Here is a 19,673-nt window from a genome sequence, read left to right on the forward strand (position 1 = left end):
CGCGAACAAAAAGGAGGTATTTGGACATAAATTATGGACTTTATGGAACAAATCAAACATTTATTGTGGAACTGGGATTCCTGGGAGTGCATTCTGATGAAGATCATCAAAGGTAAGTGAATATTTATAATGCTATTCTGACATCTGTTGACTCCACAATATGGCGGATATCTTCATGGCTTGTTTGGGCTCTGAGCACTGTACTCAGATTATAGCATGGTTTGCTTTTTCCGTAAAGTTTTTTGAAATCTGACACAGCGGTTGCATTAAGGAGAGGTTTATCTAAAGTTCCATGTATAATACTTGTATCTTTAATCAATGTTTATTATGAGTATTTCTGTAAATTGATGTGGCTCTCTGCAAAATCACCGTATGTTTTGGAGGCAAAACATTACTGAACATAACGCGCCAATGTAAACTGAGATTTTTGGATATAAATATGAACTTAATCGAAGAAAACATACATGTATCGTGTAACATGAAGTCATATGAGTGTCATCTGATGAAGATCACCAAAGGTTAGTGATTCATTTTATCTCTATTTCTGCTTTTTGTGACTCCTCTCTTTGGCTGGAAAAATGGCTGTGTTTTTCTGTGAATAAGTGCTAACCTAACATAATGATATGTTGTGCTTTCATCGTAAAGCCTTTTTGAAATCGGACACTGTGGTGGGATTAACAACAAGTGTATCTTTAAAATGGTGTAAAATACTTGTATGTCTGAGGAATTTTAATTATGAGATTTCTGTTTTGTTTTTATTTGGCGCCCTGCGCTTTCCCTTGCTGCTGTCATATCGACCCCGTTAACGGGATCCCAGCCATAAGAAGTTAATTAGAACAACAGTTTTCAGCTATTTCCTTTTCCAGCTACAATAGTCATTTACAACATTAACAATGTCTACACTGTATTTCTGATTAATTTGATGTTATTTTAACAGACAAAAATGTGCTTTTCTTTCAAAAACAAAGAAATTTCTACGTGACCCCAAATTTTTTAACAGTAGTGTATAAGAATATTTGTTTAATCCCAGCCCCCGTCCCCGCAGGAGGCCTTTTGCCTTTTGGTAGGCCGTCATTGTAAATAAGAATTTGTTCTTAACTGACTTAGTTAAATAAAGGTTAAATTAAAAATTGTGTGAATACTTTCTGTTTTTAGTCGTCATCAAAACTATGAAATAACACATGGAATCATGTAGTAACCAAAAAAGTGTTAAACAAATCAAAACATATTTGATATTCTTCAAAGTAGCAACCCTTTGCCTTGATGACAGCTTTGCACACTCTTGGCATTCTCTCAACCAGCTTCATGAGGTAGTTACCTGGAATGCATTTCAATTAACAGGTGTACCTTGATAAAAGTTCATTTGTGGAATTTCTTTCCTTCTTAATGCGTTTGAGCAAATCAGTTGTGTTGTGACAAGTTAGGGGTGGTATACAGAAGATAGCCCTATTTGGTAAAAGACAAAGTCCATATTATGGCAAGAACAGCTCAAATAAGCAAAGAGAAATGACAGTCCATCATTACTTTAAGACAGGAACATTTCAAGAACTTTTAAAGTTTCTTAAAGTTCAGTTGCGAAAACCATCAAGCCCTATGATGGCTCTCATGAGGACCGCCACAGGAAAGGAAGACCCAGAGTTACCTCTGCTGCAGAGGATAAGTTTATTAGAGTTACCAGCCTAAGAAATTGCAGCCCAAATAAATGCTTCACAGAGTCCAAGTAACAGACACATCTCAACATCAACTGTTCAGAGGAGACTGCGTGAATCAGGCCTTCATGGTCGAATTGCTGCAAAGAAACCACAACTAAAGGACAGCAATAAGAAGAAGAGACTTGCTTAGGCCAAGAAACAACAAGCAATGGACATTAGACCGGTGGAAATCTGTCCTTTGGCTTGATGAGTCCAAATTTGAGAGTTTCGCTGTGTCTTTGTGAGACGCAGAGTACGTGAATGGATGATCTCTGAATGTGTGGTTCCCATCGTGAAGCATGGAGGAGGAGGTGTGATGGTTTGGGGGTGCTTTGCTGGTGACACTGTCAGTGATTTATTTAGAATTCAAGGCACACTTAACCAGCATGGATACCACAGCATTCTGCAGCGATACGCCATCCCATCTGGTTTGCGCTGAGTGGGACTATTATTTGCTGTCATCAAGGCAAAGGGTGGCTACTTTGAAGAAAATCAATAATATTTTGATTTGTTTAACACTTTTTTTGGTTACTATGTGATTCCATATGTGTTTTTTAATAGTTTTGATGTCTTAACTATTATTCTACAATGGTGAAAATACTAAAAATAAAGAAAAACCCCTGAATGAGTAGGTGTGTCCAAACTTTTAACTGCTACTGTATATATATATTGGGATTTTTTAGTTTTGGATTTAGGCGACCTGAAAAAAACACTTAGGCGGCCCGCCCAAGGATTTAAATGGCAGAAATATCAGACAAACTGCAGCCTACACACACACACACACACACACACACACACACACACATACCAGGATACAGCATGTAATACACGTCCCATTTCCTTGGCTGAATTTGAAAATAGTTTTGCTTTTAAAGGCATGAATAGAATGTGTTACTTTGTCATCAATGATCACCATACATGGGAACCAGCCAAGATACAGCATAGTTTTTATCTGGGTTGTACTTGTTACTTTTACTGAATACTAGCAATGCTGTGTGTTATTCTTACTTTGAGCAGTCTTGGTGATTAATGACAACATAAATACTCAGATTCATTTGCATGTTAGATTCATTGTTATTTTTAAATGTGTTGCAGTTAGGCAAGAAGTAAATCTCTTTTCTCGGAGACAAACTGCAGCCTGAGACTAATGGTTTTGTTCATACAAACCAGAACAGTTGTGTCAGACTTGATTTTCCATGTCTGTTCCTGGGCTATTTGTTTTTGGCACACACACTGAAATGTACCATATTTCACGTCTGCCCCATACATCCCCCCCTTCCCTCTCTTTCTGCCTTTAACGGGATTTAGCATATCAATGGCAGATTAGTCAGTTTATCAAAAGCTTACCATGTCAAAGCTCTTTTCCACTCTGCTTTCCAGTCTGCCGCGCGGACCTCACACACAGATTCGGCATACTGGTGTCTTTGGTGTGTGTGTGTGGTCGCGCTGCGTCTCTTTGTGCGGAGTGGGGCTGAATGGCTGTATGCTATTAGCGCCACAGTGTGTGTTGATTACAAAGGCCATGCTTAGTCACTATGGGACCTAACCCGAGCTGTGTGTCATTTCTTTAACCAGCTTGGATGCCACTCGGTTACATTAGTCATCTTTATTGCCTAACAACAACAAAGCAACGATAGAGCTTGCCAATGCAAGTGCCTCCCCGTGCAACCAATCACCAGGGTATTCCCCATTTTGGATCTACACTATTCAGCACAGCTTTTCTCTTCCCTCCTGTGTCCTCATACCCCCATGGTCTTTCCTAACATGGGCTTCCTCATACCAAGAATGGAGATGTACAGCCCTTTCCCCAGTACTGAACTGTACCCCTCTGTAGCCCTGAGCTGCATGCGGCTGCTCCCGTGCTGGAATGGGAACCATGTGCAGTGGAAAGTGTTTTTTCCTCTCATTTAGTTTGGTGACATTTATGATAATGTTCAGTACAGTCATTGCCAACAGGAGGTGACTCCAGCTGACCAGGTCTTGGAGCAGTGCAGGAGGGGAAGTGGAGGGGGCTGGCCCCGGGCCCCGGGTCTGGAGAGCAGGCATGTCAGACGTATGGAGGAAAACCTCACCCTGACATCTCACTCTGGACACAGGAAGAGCCATGCCATCAATCACTTTAAAGTATGAAAGGGTTTAGGTTGGGCCTTTTGTTTTGGAAACATAAAGCTGTGTAAAGGTATACTTTCTTGCTGTTGTTTAGTCATATCTACATTATTATAAACTCCTGCAATCTTCCTCAATAAAATCCCAAAGTGCTGAATTCACCAAGTGTGAAGTGGGATCTTGTGGAAAGCAGGGCAGCTATCATAAGATCCCTATCCACTGAGCTCTCCTCGCTCTCACAGTCTCCTTTCAGCACCCTGTCGTCACAGCCACTGCCAACACACACAGAGCCGTTGCGGTCGCTTCTTCTCCTCTGGAATCTTATCTCTTTTTTCCCATAACTCCCTGCTCTCCACTGGACCCCAGCTTATCTCAGCTACATTAAAGCCAGGAGCAGTAGCCCTAACACTGGGGTCATTGTTATGGTGTGTTTGAGCGCCCTCGCTGTCCCTTACCTTTGCTTCCTCAGCACTCTACTTGAACATGATCATCTGATGATTTATCACTCCAGTGTTAATCTGCTAAATTGTAATTATTCGATTTATTGCCTACCTCCTCATGCCTTTTGCACACATTGTATATAGATTCTCTTTTTTTCTACCATGTTATTGACTTGTTTATTGTTTACTCCATGTGTAACTCTGTGTTGTTGTCTGTTCACACTGCTATGCTTTATCTTGGCCAGGTCGCAGTTGCAAATGAGAACTTGTTCTCAACTAGCCTACCTGGTTAAATAAAGGTGAAATAAAAAAATTAATAAAAAACTCCTTCCCACTAGTCTACAGTCCTAGTTCTGGCCATGGATGGATTAGCCTACTAGAGGTCGACCGATTTAATCGGAATGGCCGATTTAATTAGGACCGATTTCAAGTTTTCATAACAATCGGTAATAGTCATTTTTGGACACCGATCATGGCCGATTACATTGCGCTCCACGAGGAGACTGCGTGGCAAGCTGACTACCTGTTATGCGAGTGCAGCAAGGAGCCAAGGTAAGGTGCTAGCTAGCATTAAACTTATCTTATAAAAAACAATCAATCTTAACATAATCACTAGTTAAGTACACATGGTTGATGATATTACTAGTTTATCTAGCTTGTCCTGCATTGCATATAATCGATGCAATGCCTGTTAATTTATCATTGAATCACAGCCTACTTCGTCAAACGGGTAATTTAACAAGCGCATTCGCGAAAAAAGCACTGTCGCTGCACCAATGTGTACCTAACCATAAACATCAACGCCTTTCTTAAAATCAATACACAAGTATATATTTTTAAACCTGCATATTTAGTTAATATTGCCTGCTAACATGAATTTCTTTTAACTAGGGAAATTGTGTCACTTATCTTGCGTTCTGTGCAACAGAGTCAGGGTATATGCAGCAGTATGGGCCGCCTGGCTCGTTGCGAACTGTGTGAAGACTATTTCTTCCTAAAAGACAGCCAACTTCGCCAAACGGGGTATAATTTAACAAAAGCGCATTTCTGAAAAAAGCACAATCGTTGCACGAATGTACCTAACCATAAACATCAATGCCTTTCTTAAAATCAATACACAGAAGTATATATTTTTTTAAACCTGCATATTTAGTTAAAAGAAATTCATGTTAGCAGGCAATTTTAAACTAGGGAAATTGTGTCAATTCTCTTGCGTTCATTGCACGCAGAGTCAGGGTATATGCAACAGTTTGGGCCGCATAGCTCGTTGCGAACTAATTTGCGAGAATTTTACGTAATTATGACATAACATTGAAGGTTGTGCAATGTAACAGCAATATTTAGACTTATGGATGCCACCCGTTAGATTAAATACAGAACGTTTCCGTATTTCACTGAAAGAATAAACATTTTGTTTGCGAAATGATAGTTTCTGGAATTGGCCATATTAATGACCTAAGGCTTGTATTTTTGTGTGTTATTATATTATAATTAAGTCTATGATTTGATAGAGCAGTCTGACTGAGCAATGGTAGGCAGCAGCAGGCTCATAAGCATTCGTTCAAAAAGCACTTTCCTGCGTTTGCCAGCAGCTCTTCGCAATGCTTCAAGCATGACTTCAAGCCTTTCAGCTCACGAGATTAGGCTGGCAATACTAAAGTACCTATTAGAACATCCAATAGTCAAAGGTATATGAAATACAAATGGTATAGAGAGGAATAGTCCTATAATAACTACAACCTAAAACCTGGGAATATTGAAGACTCATGCTTTCATATGTTCTCATGTTCTGAGCAAGGAACTTAAACGTTAGCTTTTTTACATGGCACGTATTGCACTTTTACTTTCTTCTCCAACACTTTGTTTTTGCATTATTGAAACCAAATTAAACATGTTTCATTATTTATTTGAGACTAAATTGATTTTATTGATGGATTATATTAAGTTAAAATAAAAGTGTTCATTGTTCATTCAGTATTGTTGTAATTGTCATTATTACAAATATATATATAAAAATCGGCCGATTAATCGGTATCGGCTTTTTTTGGTCATGCAATAATCGGTATCGGTATCGGCGTTGAAAAATCATAATCGGTCGACCTCTATAGTCTACACAGACCAAACGCAGCGACACTGCAGTCTATGGACCTTCATCAGACTGAATCAGGCCTACAGGAGGAGATGCAGACTGGTCTGCTGTGTATAAAGGCTTTAGACTAGAAGCTACGGCTAGCCTCTCAGATTAGAGCCAGGGCCCAGGCCAGCTGGGAGCACTGGGGATGATGATGCAGTTATGTAAGGCAACAGCTAACAGACAGATCCTTTCATGTTCCATACACATTGGGGTTAAAGGAGGCCTTTTAAACACAGGAGTTTATCAGTGTTTACGTGATTTCATGGCCTTCAGCCAGGCTCTGCTCTGCTGCTCTAGGGACTTAACTGGAAGTGGACGGGGAGAGAGGATGACTAAACACATTGAATGAGCTGTTTAAGGGTGCGTGTATAAAGATTTTATTTAAGGGTTAATCCAGTAGAGGAATTATGATTTATAGTCATTTAAAAGCAGTTTGCATAGTTTGTCAGTGTAGCACCTACCCCTGTCCTCTTTCCTGGTGTCCTCTTTCCATGCAGCCGTGGCTCCACCACCCTGGAGATTAGCATTTTAGGAGCTCCAGGTGTTCCCCTCTGCCGTACCGTGTGCCTTCCCTGGTGTCCATGGGCCTCGTTGTGTTACGCCTCACATTGTTCCGTGGGCATTGTGTGTGACCCTGATAGGGAAGCAGCTGTGTTAGGTGGTCCTGCCAGAGCAGCCATCTTGGCAGCGAGACACAGCCCTGCACGGGCCCTTCACCAGGGGCCCGCTTTGATGAGCGCCACACAGGATGGCCTCCTACATCCATCCAGGACCTTCTCTGGCTGTCTTCCTCCCTGACAGCCCCTATCAACCCCTTCCATCTGATGATGAAGGCTGGCTGGCAGAGCGGTTGGGGAAACACACTTCATCATTACATGAAGGGAGAGATGAGAGGAATGAAGAAAGGCATTGCTGCCCTTCACAGAAACTGGGCATCGTTTTCCTGCCAGGCTGAGAGCACGACCTCCCCTTTGAGGTAAGAAAGTGAGTGAGAGATCCATGGTTACAGTGTCATACAGCGTAGGCAGGCTTAGCAAGAGACAGGCTACTTTTTCAGGGTACAGAACTGCATGTCCAGTGGAAATGTTGGATTTAAATGTCCTACTTTGATACATGAAACCACAATGGATTTTGCATTTGTGTGAATGAACAGAAGATGTACTGTAGGCAGATGTGTGTGATTTAGCCAGTGATTTAGTGAGTGTGTGTGTGCATGTATGTGTGCATAACCTGTGTGTGTTTAACGTCTGTCTTGACATGAGCAGTGGAAGCTGTGTGGAAGCTGTGGGTCTGGGAGCAGAAAGTGGCTCAGTATTGACTTCGCTCACTTCCTGCCCGTATTGCAGGAGGCTGCTGCTCCTCTGTCACTCCTCTGTTTCACTCATTATAAGTATGCTGGCCTGGGCCATAACCTCATCCGAGAGTCCGGAGCATGACCCTCCCCAGCCCGGCACTGACTGACTGCCTGGCTGCCTGGAGGTTACATCACAGCTACTGGATAATACTGTTGAAGTGAGCGCACCTCAGACTGCCTGCTGAGAACCAAGGCTACTCACTCACTCAGTGTCAACGAGTAGGACAGTTCTGTCTTTTCTAGGGAAATTCCACAGCAACAGAATGACACTGAAACTCTGATTTTTCACGTTAAAAGTATACCAAACAAATACCATTGATTGCAAAGTTAAACAAGCCGCACACCTCTATGCACAAGGACTACTTTTGACAATTTCCACTGACAATTGTACAAAAACACATTTACTCAAAGAACAGTGCAGATGTAAAGTTTAGTAACAGAATGACTGTAAAATCTCCCTTTTTGTGTGACCATATCTGCTCCGAATAAAGATTCATAGATGTCTGCAGAAACAATGGGCTGTCAGCTATGATATGGCACCTGGAGTTTGAAAAATATTTATTTTGGTTATTGAACTACAGTAAGTGAAGTGGATTAACACCTGGGAACAGAACGATGGTAACAGAATGACATCATGGGTCGCTGATCTGTACTACAGTCGTGGCCAAAGGTTTGGAGAATGACACAAATATTCATTTTCACAACGTCTGCTGCTTCAGTGTCTTTAGATATTTTTGTCAGATGTTACTATGGAATACTGAAGTATAATTACAAGCATTTCATAAGTGTCTAAGGCTTTTATTGACTATTCCATGAAGTTGATGCATAGAGTCAATATTTGCAGTGTTGACCCTTCTTTTTCTGCCCTGGCATGCTGTCAATTAACTTCTGGGCCACATCCTGACTTTTTTCTGACTGATGGCAGCCCATTCTTGCATAATCAATGCTTGGAGTTTGTCAGAATTTGTGGGTTTTTGTTTGTCCACCCGCCTCTTGAGGATTGACCACAAGTTTTCAATGGGATTAAGGTCTGAGGAGTTTCCTGGCCAGGGACCCAAAATATCAATGTTTTGTTCCCCGAGCCACTTAGTTATCACTTTTGCCTTATGGCAAGGTGCTCCATCATGCTCGAAAAGGCATTGTTCGTCACCAAACTGTTCCTGGATGGTTGGGAGAAGTTGCTCTCGGAGGATGTGTTGGGACCATTCTTTATTCATGGCTGTGTTCTTAGGCAAAATTGTGAGTGAGCCCACTCCATTGGCTGAGAAGCAACCCCACACATGAATGGTCTCAGGATGCTTTACTGTTGGCATGACACAGGACTGATGGTAGCGCTCACCTTGTCTGCTCCGGACAAGCTTTTTTCCGGATGCCCCAAACAATCAGAAAGGGGATTCATCAGAGAAAATGACTTTACCCCAGTCCTCAGCAGTCCAATCCCTGTACCTTTTGCAGAATATCAGTCTGTCCCTGATGTTTTTCCTGGAAAGAAGTGGCTTCTTTGCTGCCCTTCTTGACACCAGGCCATCCTCCAAAAGTCTTCGCCTCACTGTGCGTGCAGATGCACTCACACCTGCCTGCTGCCATTCCTGAGCAAGCTCTGTACTGGTGGTGCCCCGATCCCGCAGCTGAATCAACTTTAGGAGATGGTTCTGGCGCTTGCTGGACTTTCTTGGGCGCCCTGAAGCCTTCTTCACAACAATTGAACTGCTCTCCTTGAAGTTCTTGATGATCCGATAAATGGTTGATTTAGGTGCAATCTTACTGGCAGCAATATCCTTGCCTGTGATGCCCTTTTTGTGCAACGCAATGATGATGGCACATGTTTCCTTGCAGGTAACCATGGTTGACAGAGGAAGAACAATGATTCCAATTACCACCCTCCTTTTCAAGCTTCCAGTCAGTTATTCGAACTCAATCAGCATGATAGAGTGATCTCCAGCCTTGTCCTCGTCAACACTCACACCTGTGTTAACGAGAGAATCACTGACATGATGTCAGCTGGTCCTTTTGTGGCAGAGCTGAAATGCAGTGGAAATGTTACTTTGGGATTCAGTTAATTTGCATGGCAAAGAGGGACTTTGCAATTAATTACAATTGCAATTCATCTGATCACTCTTCATAACATTCTGGAGTATATGCAAATTGCCATCATACAAACTTGAGGCAGCAGACTTGCTACGACTGTATACAGAAATGCATAATTATGAAAGTCATTCTCTTCATAGTGATGTATCCTGAATAGGTACACAAAGGTAGAAATACCTTAATATCCTCCTTTGCATGTTTAGGTGTTATTCTACACAATGGCTATTATTCTAATGAGCTCCGCCCCCTAACAAGACCAAATTTGGTTGGTCCGAACTGGACCAAATCTGTACCCATCATAGACATCTATGTTTCACAAGTTTGGATCTCAGTACAGCACAGTAGAAAACAGCAGAGTAGATTAGAGTTCAGTACAGTACTGTAAAGTATAATACAGTACCTTGCTGAATTGTACTGACATACTCTACTTTTATTTTCTTTACGGTACTGTACTGTACTGTGCTGTCCAAACTTGTGAAAGAGACATCTATGATTGGTTTAGATATAGACGCTTTGTCACGTCCTGACCATAGAGAGCCTTTATTTTCTATGGTGGAGTAGGTCAGGGCGTGACTGGGGGGTGTTCTAGTTTATTCATTCTATGTGGGGTTCTAGGTTTAATTTTCTATGTTGGTGATTTGTATGATTCCCAATTAGAGGCAGCTGGTAATCGTTGTCTCTAATTGGGGATCATATTTAAGTAGTGTTTGTTCCCACCTGTGTTTGTGGGATATTGAATTTTGTGTTTTGAGTTAGTGCATGTAGGACCTCTTATGTTACGGTTCGTTGTTTGTTTCTTTGTTTGTTTTGTAAGTTTCACAAAATAAAGATGTGGAACTCAGAGCACGCTGCGCCTTGGTCCGTCTCTACACACGATCATGACACTCTTAGATTTTAAACTTGTGAAACAGACGTCTATGATTGGTTTAGATATAGACTCTTAGATTTTAAACCTGTGAAACAGACATCTATGATTGGTTTAGATATAGACTCTTAGTTTTTAAACTTGTGAAACAGACAATTAGTGATAGTCAGTAACTATTCCACACCACCAACTAGAAAAGTAATTACAGTGTTATTACAATGGCTATGTCAGTATTATTTTGATAACTTTTTCATTATCAATAGCATACCCCTAATGGGCACATTTTGAGCTCAATAGAGCAAAATGAATGGCATTCTGCCTACATTAAATGCTGTATGGAAAACGGTGGCATGCTGTATTGAATGGCCATTTGAGTGGTATTTCCTTCTGCTGTTTTCAGTGCAGTCCACTGTTGCAGTGTTTCAGGGGAATAAAGGTGTTTGAATGTGAGCTCTTTTCCGGAGCCAGTGGATTTTCTTCCATCCTCCACGTTGACTGCTGACGTGAGCCACAGGAAGTAGTTAACGGGAGCAGGAGTGTGTGTGTGACTCGTTGTGGCTAGGGTGAATTAAACAGCTGTGTTTCAGGCGCACTCTCTCTCTCTCTCTCTCGCTCGCTCTCTCTCTGCGGTGATATTCAGCCTGATGTTCATTCCACACACATCCACTGTGTCTTCACCCCCGTTCTGTTCCTACACCACTGGCCTGCTGGCTCTGGCTATGATGACTGAATGAAGGCAGCCATTACTCCATGAATCAGAGAAGGAGCTCTATACAATATAAACTCCTCCTCATCAGATGGGGGCCCACAACAAATTAGTACCGCGTGTCTCGGATATATGACAAACCGCACTGAACATAATCATAAATGTCACCAAACCAAATGAGTGGAAAAAAATAAGAGCAAACAACCGTTGAATGAATATGATGACAGGGCCTTGATCAGCTGATGCCAATTTCAAAAAGTGTATATGAGTTATTGTGTGTATACTGTTGGTCGAGTTGTAAATTAGGAGTGTTCCCACCCAATGTCTTCTGCACATAGTGGATACTCACAACTATTCTTCTTCTTCCTCCCCAGTTCCCAGAGTGTGGCTTCTTTGGCATGTATGACAAAATCCTGCTCTTCCGCCATGACTTGAACTCTGAGAACATCCTCCAGAGGCTGACATCAGCAGAGGATATCCACGAGGGAGATCTGATAGAGGTGGTGCTCTCTGGTGAGTAGTACTGATCTGAGTTCAGCTCTAATGGTTTTTATTAACTTTTTCACTTGTTCTGTAGGCTATCTGTACTAATTCAGTAAGGCTTCTCTAAATCAAATCTGTGTGCCGTACAGTACTGTTTCACTCCTATCTAAAGCGCACCTCCAGAGACACAGGTGGCTAGTTTCCCCTCTCTTTTCCTGTCACACATGATTTCAGTTTCCTGCTGACTATTAAGTGTAACAAACACTGTCTTGTAAAAGCATTCTGTTCCATCCGTCTCTATTGGGAAGCACCTGGACTGGACATCCCTCTCTCCCTGGTGTAGAACTAGAAGCATTGTCTGCATGGATCCAGACATAATATAACTCTGGTCCCGGATCGATCTGATCTGCTGGTGTATATCAGTGAGCCCCAGGCGAGTGTATCCATGAGACCACTGGTTTCCTCTGTCTCCTTCCCTCTGGGTTCAGACGGTTAACAGGTGTCAGCCTCAGTGTTACACCTGGATGTCTGTGTGAGGTCAGAGTAATTCCACATCCGCAAGCTCTACACCGACACTGCTACTCTGTCTCAGCCTTGTAGTTGGCCTACATCTGCTGAGGAGATCAACTGGTGTGTCAAACTGGTGCAATACAATCTCAAAAATGTGTTGCTGTTCTAGTCTGGCAGACTGAAAACAGGAATTTTCTAATTATACTATTTATCATTCCCTTAGTTGCTTCTCATTTAAATGAATACTTTAAACACACCATTCATTCCGGTGAATGCTTTGAGACCTGTTGTTCAGTTATGTGACTGAGAGAGACAAACAGCTCAGTGGTTTGGTCTAAAACCTCCCTCACTGTTAGAGGCCAGAGCTGATTTCTCTTGGCGCTGGACTCAAAGGGCCTGGCTTGTTTTCTCTGCAGTAAGTGATTGTAGTGGACCAACTGAGTACAAACATGCTGGGCTGTGCAGTGCGGCTCTGAAAAGAGTGGACAGGTCATCCCTAACCAGGGGGTTGGACATGGAGAGAGGGCTGTTTGCTCCAAGATTCCCACTCACTGTTTGTTTCCCACTCAGTTTCCCTCCTATTTTACAGGATATGACATACAAAATGGATGTATACCCATGTGAAAATGATATTTCTTTTATAGATCTTTTAGTCTGTGAAGAATGCTACAAACAATAACCTTTTGAAATCACATTGATTTCAGGCCTGCTGCTTGTGAAAAACTCTTTATTGGCTCAATCTTCTGTGGGGATGGATGCAAAATATCTCAAACTCCATTTCATAAAGTCGAGGCCATTAATTTTCCTTGATGTGTTTGAAAAGCCCATGAATACCTTCTTTCATGTGTTTGTGCCAGGGAGCTATGAACAGTGTGATGGCATGTGATTTTTTAAAGTTCTTTCTCCGCTTTGAAGTTTAACCCCAAATCTGGTTCTCCAAAGACATTTTTTGTTTCAGATGTCTCATGCCTGAGCTCAGGGGTTCTCAAAGTGTGGTGTGTAGGGGGTCCGCGGCCAAATAAATATATCAAATTTTTCCCAAAATTGTTTTTAGGAATGTTACTGACAACAACAGATTAAACACATTTTGGCCTAGGGATCCATGGAATAAGTTTAGAGGGTGTAATGTAATACAATGTAATATTATTCATCTACAATGTATGTTCTTAACCCTGGGCAACATGGATATTGGATATAACAGGGATATTGGTATCCACAGTTCTTGTATTCTCCCTTGTATTAGTTTTCTCTCTGCCTCATGTATATTTAAAAAAAAAATGAATTGCAGGACATTAGCTTTAAAGCTGCAACATCAAAAAAGAATATCTCTGCCACATGACAAAGTCTGTAGAATTGCAGGAAATTAGCTTGAAAACTGTTAAATGTTCTCTCTGTTGCAGAGAGGCTGGCCTTTAAAATGTTCCTTCCCAGGGCCCAAAACTTGGTTCGTCTGGCCATTCACTGCCAAAGTCAGATTAATACTCCTTGTATGCTATTTTTATCTCACTCGAGTTGTGTTCTGATTATGAGGGGGTGGGTCCCTGATGAATTTGCTACCACAAAAGGGGTCCCCGGATCGAAAAAGTTTGAGAACCCCTGGCTGCCTTAGCTTGTTTACTGTTGCTAAACCTTAGAGAAAGTCACTTTCAAAGAAACAAATTCCCCCTGACATAAACTGTTTAATCAATAAGACCACCATGTTCAAGTTATCAGAAACCACATTTTACATTCTTTTCTGGGGGAAATATCTATAAAGTTCAGTGGTGGTCAGTGCCGTTTAAGATGACGGAGGACCATTTGTTTTATCATGAGCATGGCCTTATTTCTATTACAGCATATTGGATGACTGTCATTCATATTCCATTCACCCAGTTCAATGTAACATTGATAGGTTTAGGCTACTACATGATACTCTAATTTTCCCTATACCCATCATGAGATTGCTACAACCTAGCCTATGAATGAAAGTTTACATCGTAGCTCAAGAGAAAAATTAGTGACACATGAACAGACAGTGACACATTCAATACCGCCGGCCTTGCACACTCTTGCCTGCATCTAGCTTATCTAGGGTGTAATCATTAGTCCAACAGTTGCAAACAAGAGTTTCTATTGGACAAATTCAAGTATTTTTTATCCCCGTTTCTTTTGCTTCCGTTTAAGAAACGTTTTTCAACAGAATTGGCAGAATGAATACACCCCTGATCACGCATAAACTCAGTTCACTTTCATAGTAGCCACTTTGTATTCCTTCTCGCCTCAATGCACTCTACTCCTCTCACCTTTTCTCTTCGCTTGTGGACTTCAATGAACAACACATCAGCTGTATGTGACCTGACAGAAAAATATTTCCAAGCCAAACCATATCATAACCGCTACACACAGCCTACATCATTGTCACCATATTAGCTATAGTAACGTCTTAGTCAACATAGATAATAGAACTAATGCGTTAGTAAACCTGCTACAGTCATGTAGTAACGTTATAGTGTATAGTCAGTAAGCAGTTACACCGGTGGGCCCAGGTGGCAATAAATTAATAAAAACAAAAGCTAACCTTGACTTGGAAGAGTTCCAGTGTTGTGTTGGATAGTCGTAGCCAGCCAGCTAACATAGCATCCCTCTGTTTGAGCCGGGTGTTTGAGTAACTAAACAAGTCAGCTGCATTTGCTAGCTAAGTAAGTGAAACTGAAAGTGAAAAAAAGACAATCTTTCTCTCTTGCTTCTCCTTTATTTTTGAAGAAATTAATTTGTTCAAAACTGTTCAACTATTGTCTTTCTCTCTCTTTGAGTCAACTACTCAACACATTTTATGCAGTGCAGTGCTAGCTAGCTGTAGCTTATGCTTTCGGGACTAGATACATTCTCTGATCCTTTGATTGGATGGACAACAGTTCATGCTGCAAGAGCTCTGATAGGTTGGAGGAAGTTTTTATTTATTTAACTTTTATTTAACTAGACAAGTCAGCTAAGAACATATTCTTATTTACAATGAATGCCTACCCCGGCCAAACCCAGACAACGCTGGGCCAATTGTGCGCCACCTTATGGGACTCCCAATCACGGCCGGTTGTGATATAGCCTGGCATCGAACCATGGTCTGTAGTGACTCCTCTAGCACTGAGATGCAGTGCCTTAGACCGCTGTGCCACTCGGGAGACGCCCTCCGGAAGTTGTCATAATTACTGTGTAAGTCTATGGAAGGGGGTGAGAACCAAGAGCCTCCTAGGTTTTGTATTGAAGTCAATGTACAAAGAGGAGGACGGAAGCTAGCTGTCCTCCAGCTACACCATGGTGCTACCCTACAGAGTGCTGGGGAGGCTACTGTAGACCTTTATTTCAAAACAGTGTTTTAATCAATTATTTGGTGACGTGAATATATTTAGTATAGTTTTATCTAAAAAGGATAACTTTTTCAATGTTGTAAAAAAAATTTTTTTTATGATGGTCCTCCTCTTCCTCCTCTGAGGAGCCTCCACTGATAAAGTTAATGAAATATATATTATTCATATGGAGTTGGTGTGTGTCCATATGTATCTCGCCATGGCAACAGCTACAGAGAATGTCCCTGGTGCAACTTGCATGGGATGCTGGGATTTCATCTTGATCTCATTAGAGAACTGAACCTGAAAAAAACACCGATGAACTCACTGAAACACAAAACCCCACACAAATAGTTAGTGACGTCACACAGGGTTTTTCACCTAAATTCTGGTATAAAAGATAATGATTCCCTTGTTGGTCAGTGGTAACACCACAACAGCATACATTATTGCAAAAGAACTGTGAGAAAGAGACTGCTCTGTATAGATGATCTTGATTTGGAGCTGCTCTGCTACTTATCACTGCCAGTTCTGGTCCTTAGGGGATGCAATTGCACAGGTTTGGTAGCAAATAGCTATCTCTTATTCACATCTTGGATGAGTCACTCCTGTGAACTAACTGTCCCTTCCAAGAATGACCTCATAAAGTCCCTCTAACACAAACCACAACAGCTATGAACTCAACCATACTATGAACTCATCATCTCAATAACCCATTATCATTATGTGATCCTGTTCTGTTGAATGTCTGTCTGTTTGGTCTTTAGTGTGCTCTGTAATGCCAGATCACTCTGAAACAGATAACGGTGTAGACAACCTTGTAGCTTGCTGTTCATTTCTGCTGTACTGACCCCTACTGTATGGAGGCTGTTGTAGCACTGTGTTGTTAATGGGATGTTATAGCACTGGCCCTAGTGAGAAAAACCATGACCTCGGAACAGAACATATTTTCCCTCTGGCGTCTCCTGCTGTTCCTGAGTGCCTCCCATATGAGCTTATAGGGTACTTCCCAGGTCAGACTGTCAGATACGGATGTGTTGACTCCACCGTGTGAACAGTTTGTTCCCTGGATCTGAGTTCTAGCTAGTTCTATGCGCACAGACATACCAGATCATCTGACTATTAATGGATGACAAAACAGCATCACATTCCTTTGCATTACAGTGTACACTAAACATATTCACTTAATTCCTTTTCTTCTTTTTGTCATTTTCATTCTTTGGTTTCTGTGTTTGAAGTTGATTTGCTTTCCTTTAGTTTTGTTTGCCATGTTTTTGTTTTAAGTTGTCTTTGGATTGCAGCTTTAGCCACAGTAGGGGACTTCCAGATCCGGCCCCATGCTCTATATGTCCACTCCTACAAAGCGCCCACCTTCTGTGACTACTGTGGGGAGATGCTATGGGGCCTCATCCGCCAGGGGCTCAAATGTGAAGGTAAGCACGCACGCACACTCACACTCACACACACACACACACACACACACACACACACACACACACACACACACACACACACACACACACACACACACACACACACACACACACACACACACACACACACACACACACACACACACACCACACACAGGAGACTGCTGAGGGGAGGACGGCTTATAATAATGTCTGGAATGGAGTGAATAGAATGGTACCAGACACATGGAAACTACGAGCTCATCCTCCCTAATTAAGGTGCCCCAGCCGCCTGTGGCACACACTCACACAAGCTCTCTTTCGCATCAAAGCCGGGGCGCACTGTGAACCTAAGCCCAAGGTGTCAAATTTTTACCTGACTCATACACTCACGCACACACAAATCAAACAGGCCCTTCTCTTGGTCCAGTCTGAGCGGTACATTAAGGCTGGTAGCGCCGTGCAGCAGGAAGCCTCAGTGGAGTGTGTGACTTCCCCCCATTACTAAAGCAGGCCTTTGAAGAGCCGGCCTCTTTGAATGGAGCCCAGTGTACTGATGCCAAGCGTTGGACTCAGCCTTCAAAGGCTCTTTAGTGCTGCTGCTCTACTCTAACCCTCTCAGATGGATCCAGCCTGTCCGTCAGTATAGCACAACCTTCCCCAGGGCCAGTCAGGACAGGGATGCAACAGACACTCAGATTGGAGGAAAGAATTGGACTGTTATAGCTAGTTAAATTACATTGAAATGTGGAAATGTGGAATGTAGAATTGCATGTAGTTTGTTATCAGTGGATCATATCTATTTTATTCCCTGCTATTTTCATGCCACTAAAAAGCCTTTAAAGCTTTCTCAGAGGAAGAATGTGATCCATTGACTGCATGTAGATCCCTCTTGTGGACATTTAAGAGAATGGTGGGAAGAATCAAATTGATGCTGCCCTACTGTACTAACGTAGTGATTTTCCTTCTTGAGACTGATTATTCCAGGACGTGTCTTAAGGTGTCTCAATATGTCTGCACAAATATCTCAAGACATGTATATGGCTGAGTATGAAGTGTTGCATAGCTGAGTTTATCACGCCCCAATGCCGACATCCAAAGAAACAGTCTGTTTGTGTTTGTTGCGTGTAGCATGTACTGTACAGAATGTGTGTTATTCTTCATGTGTAATTAGTGTCCTGTGTACTTCCAGGTTGTGGGCTGAACTATCACAAGCGCTGTGTCTTCAAGATCCCCAACAACTGCAGTGGGGTGAGGAAGAGACGTCTGTCCAACGTGTCCCCGCCGGGCCCCTCGCTCTCAGTCCCCCGGCCCCTCCCTGGTCCCACCGAACATGCTGTGGTCGTCCTGGAGGAGGTAAGACCTGCGCTTCCATTGGTGGAGAGAGATGTCCTGTGGTAAAGATACATTCTGTACAATGTAAAGAGCTTTGAGACCCAGTGAAAGGGGCTATGTAAATGCATTTCCTTATAAAGTTACACCCTTGCACAGTTTATTGCTTACAAAGTGAAAATGGTGTCCCTCAACGTCCCTTATGAATGTACTGTAGGGTTTTAATCTACAGTAGAGTTACTAACCAGTTCTAATCAGTTACTTTCTTATATGTTCAATGTGATTGTAGTCTAACTGTTATTCTGATTGAGACACATTTGTCAGATTGCAAAACATCAACTACTAGGTCATGTCTTGTTGTTTCTTATCAATTGTCTAAGTTCGTCTGCCAAATATCTTGAAATATCTTATTGTGAAACACGACAGCAAATTGAATTTAATAAACTAGGATTATGAAACTTGTTTGTATGAGGCTAGCTGGATGGAGGCTAGCTGGATGGAATATTCTCAATGGTGACCAGTGCTTATGAAAGGTCAATGCAAATTCAGTTAGACTAATGAAATGAAACACTTGTTAATTCTAGCCCATGTTTGTGTGTTTTGTACTGTGTGGCTGTCTCTTTCATTGAACGGACCCGCCATCCCTCCCCTCCTTCCCTCTTGCTATGTCCGTCCTTCCTTTTTTCATCTTTCCCTCACTCCCCCTTCCCTTGGTTCACATACTTGTTCCATCTGCCCCTCCTTCCCTCTCTCCTTTCTTCCTTCCTTCCTTCCACCTCCTCCTCTCCTTCCCTCTGTCCCCTGCAGCAGCGCTCCCACCAGGAGGCAGGGAAGAGGATCCTGTTGTGGAGTGGCCGGCCCATCTGGATGGAGAAGATGGTGCTGGGGCGAGTCAAGGTGCCTCACACCTTCGCCATCCACACCTACACCCGGCCAACCATCTGTCAGTACTGCAAACGGCTGCTCAAGGGCCTGTTCCGCCAGGGCATGCAGTGCAAAGGTAAGATCCGACCTTCCTTTGTCTCTGTATATCTGTATATCCCTCTGTCATTATCTGCCTAGACCGCTTTACCTTACTGTCGCTAGACCTACAAATTGTGCTATTAAATCAATGTTTTCTATACTTTCTTTTCAGATTGTAAATTCAATTGCCATAAGCGGTGTGCATCAAAGGTACCAAGAGACTGCTTGGGCGAGGTTTCCTTCAATGGAGGTACTTTCTGTTTACC

The 19,673-nt window shown here is 42.3% G+C and overlaps 1 protein-coding gene across 3 annotated transcripts in view; it reads left to right on the forward strand.

Moving 5' to 3' along the window:
- LOC139530686 (serine/threonine-protein kinase D3-like) overlaps positions 1-19,673 on the forward strand; it is a 63,318-nt gene that overhangs the window by 25,982 nt on the left and 17,663 nt on the right. For all 3 annotated transcript variants that reach the window (XM_071327313.1, XM_071327314.1, XM_071327315.1), the window contains exons 3-7: positions 11,759-11,897; positions 17,002-17,133; positions 18,305-18,468; positions 19,252-19,444; positions 19,580-19,657. In XM_071327313.1, coding sequence (XP_071183414.1) covers positions 11,759-11,897; positions 17,002-17,133; positions 18,305-18,468; positions 19,252-19,444; positions 19,580-19,657 — 706 coding nt within the window. The remainder of the gene's footprint in view (positions 1-11,758; positions 11,898-17,001; positions 17,134-18,304; positions 18,469-19,251; positions 19,445-19,579; positions 19,658-19,673) is intronic.

Source organism: Salvelinus alpinus, chromosome 9 (genome assembly GCF_045679555.1).
Source record: "Salvelinus alpinus chromosome 9, SLU_Salpinus.1, whole genome shotgun sequence".
Lineage (NCBI taxonomy): Eukaryota > Metazoa > Chordata > Actinopteri > Salmoniformes > Salmonidae > Salvelinus > Salvelinus alpinus.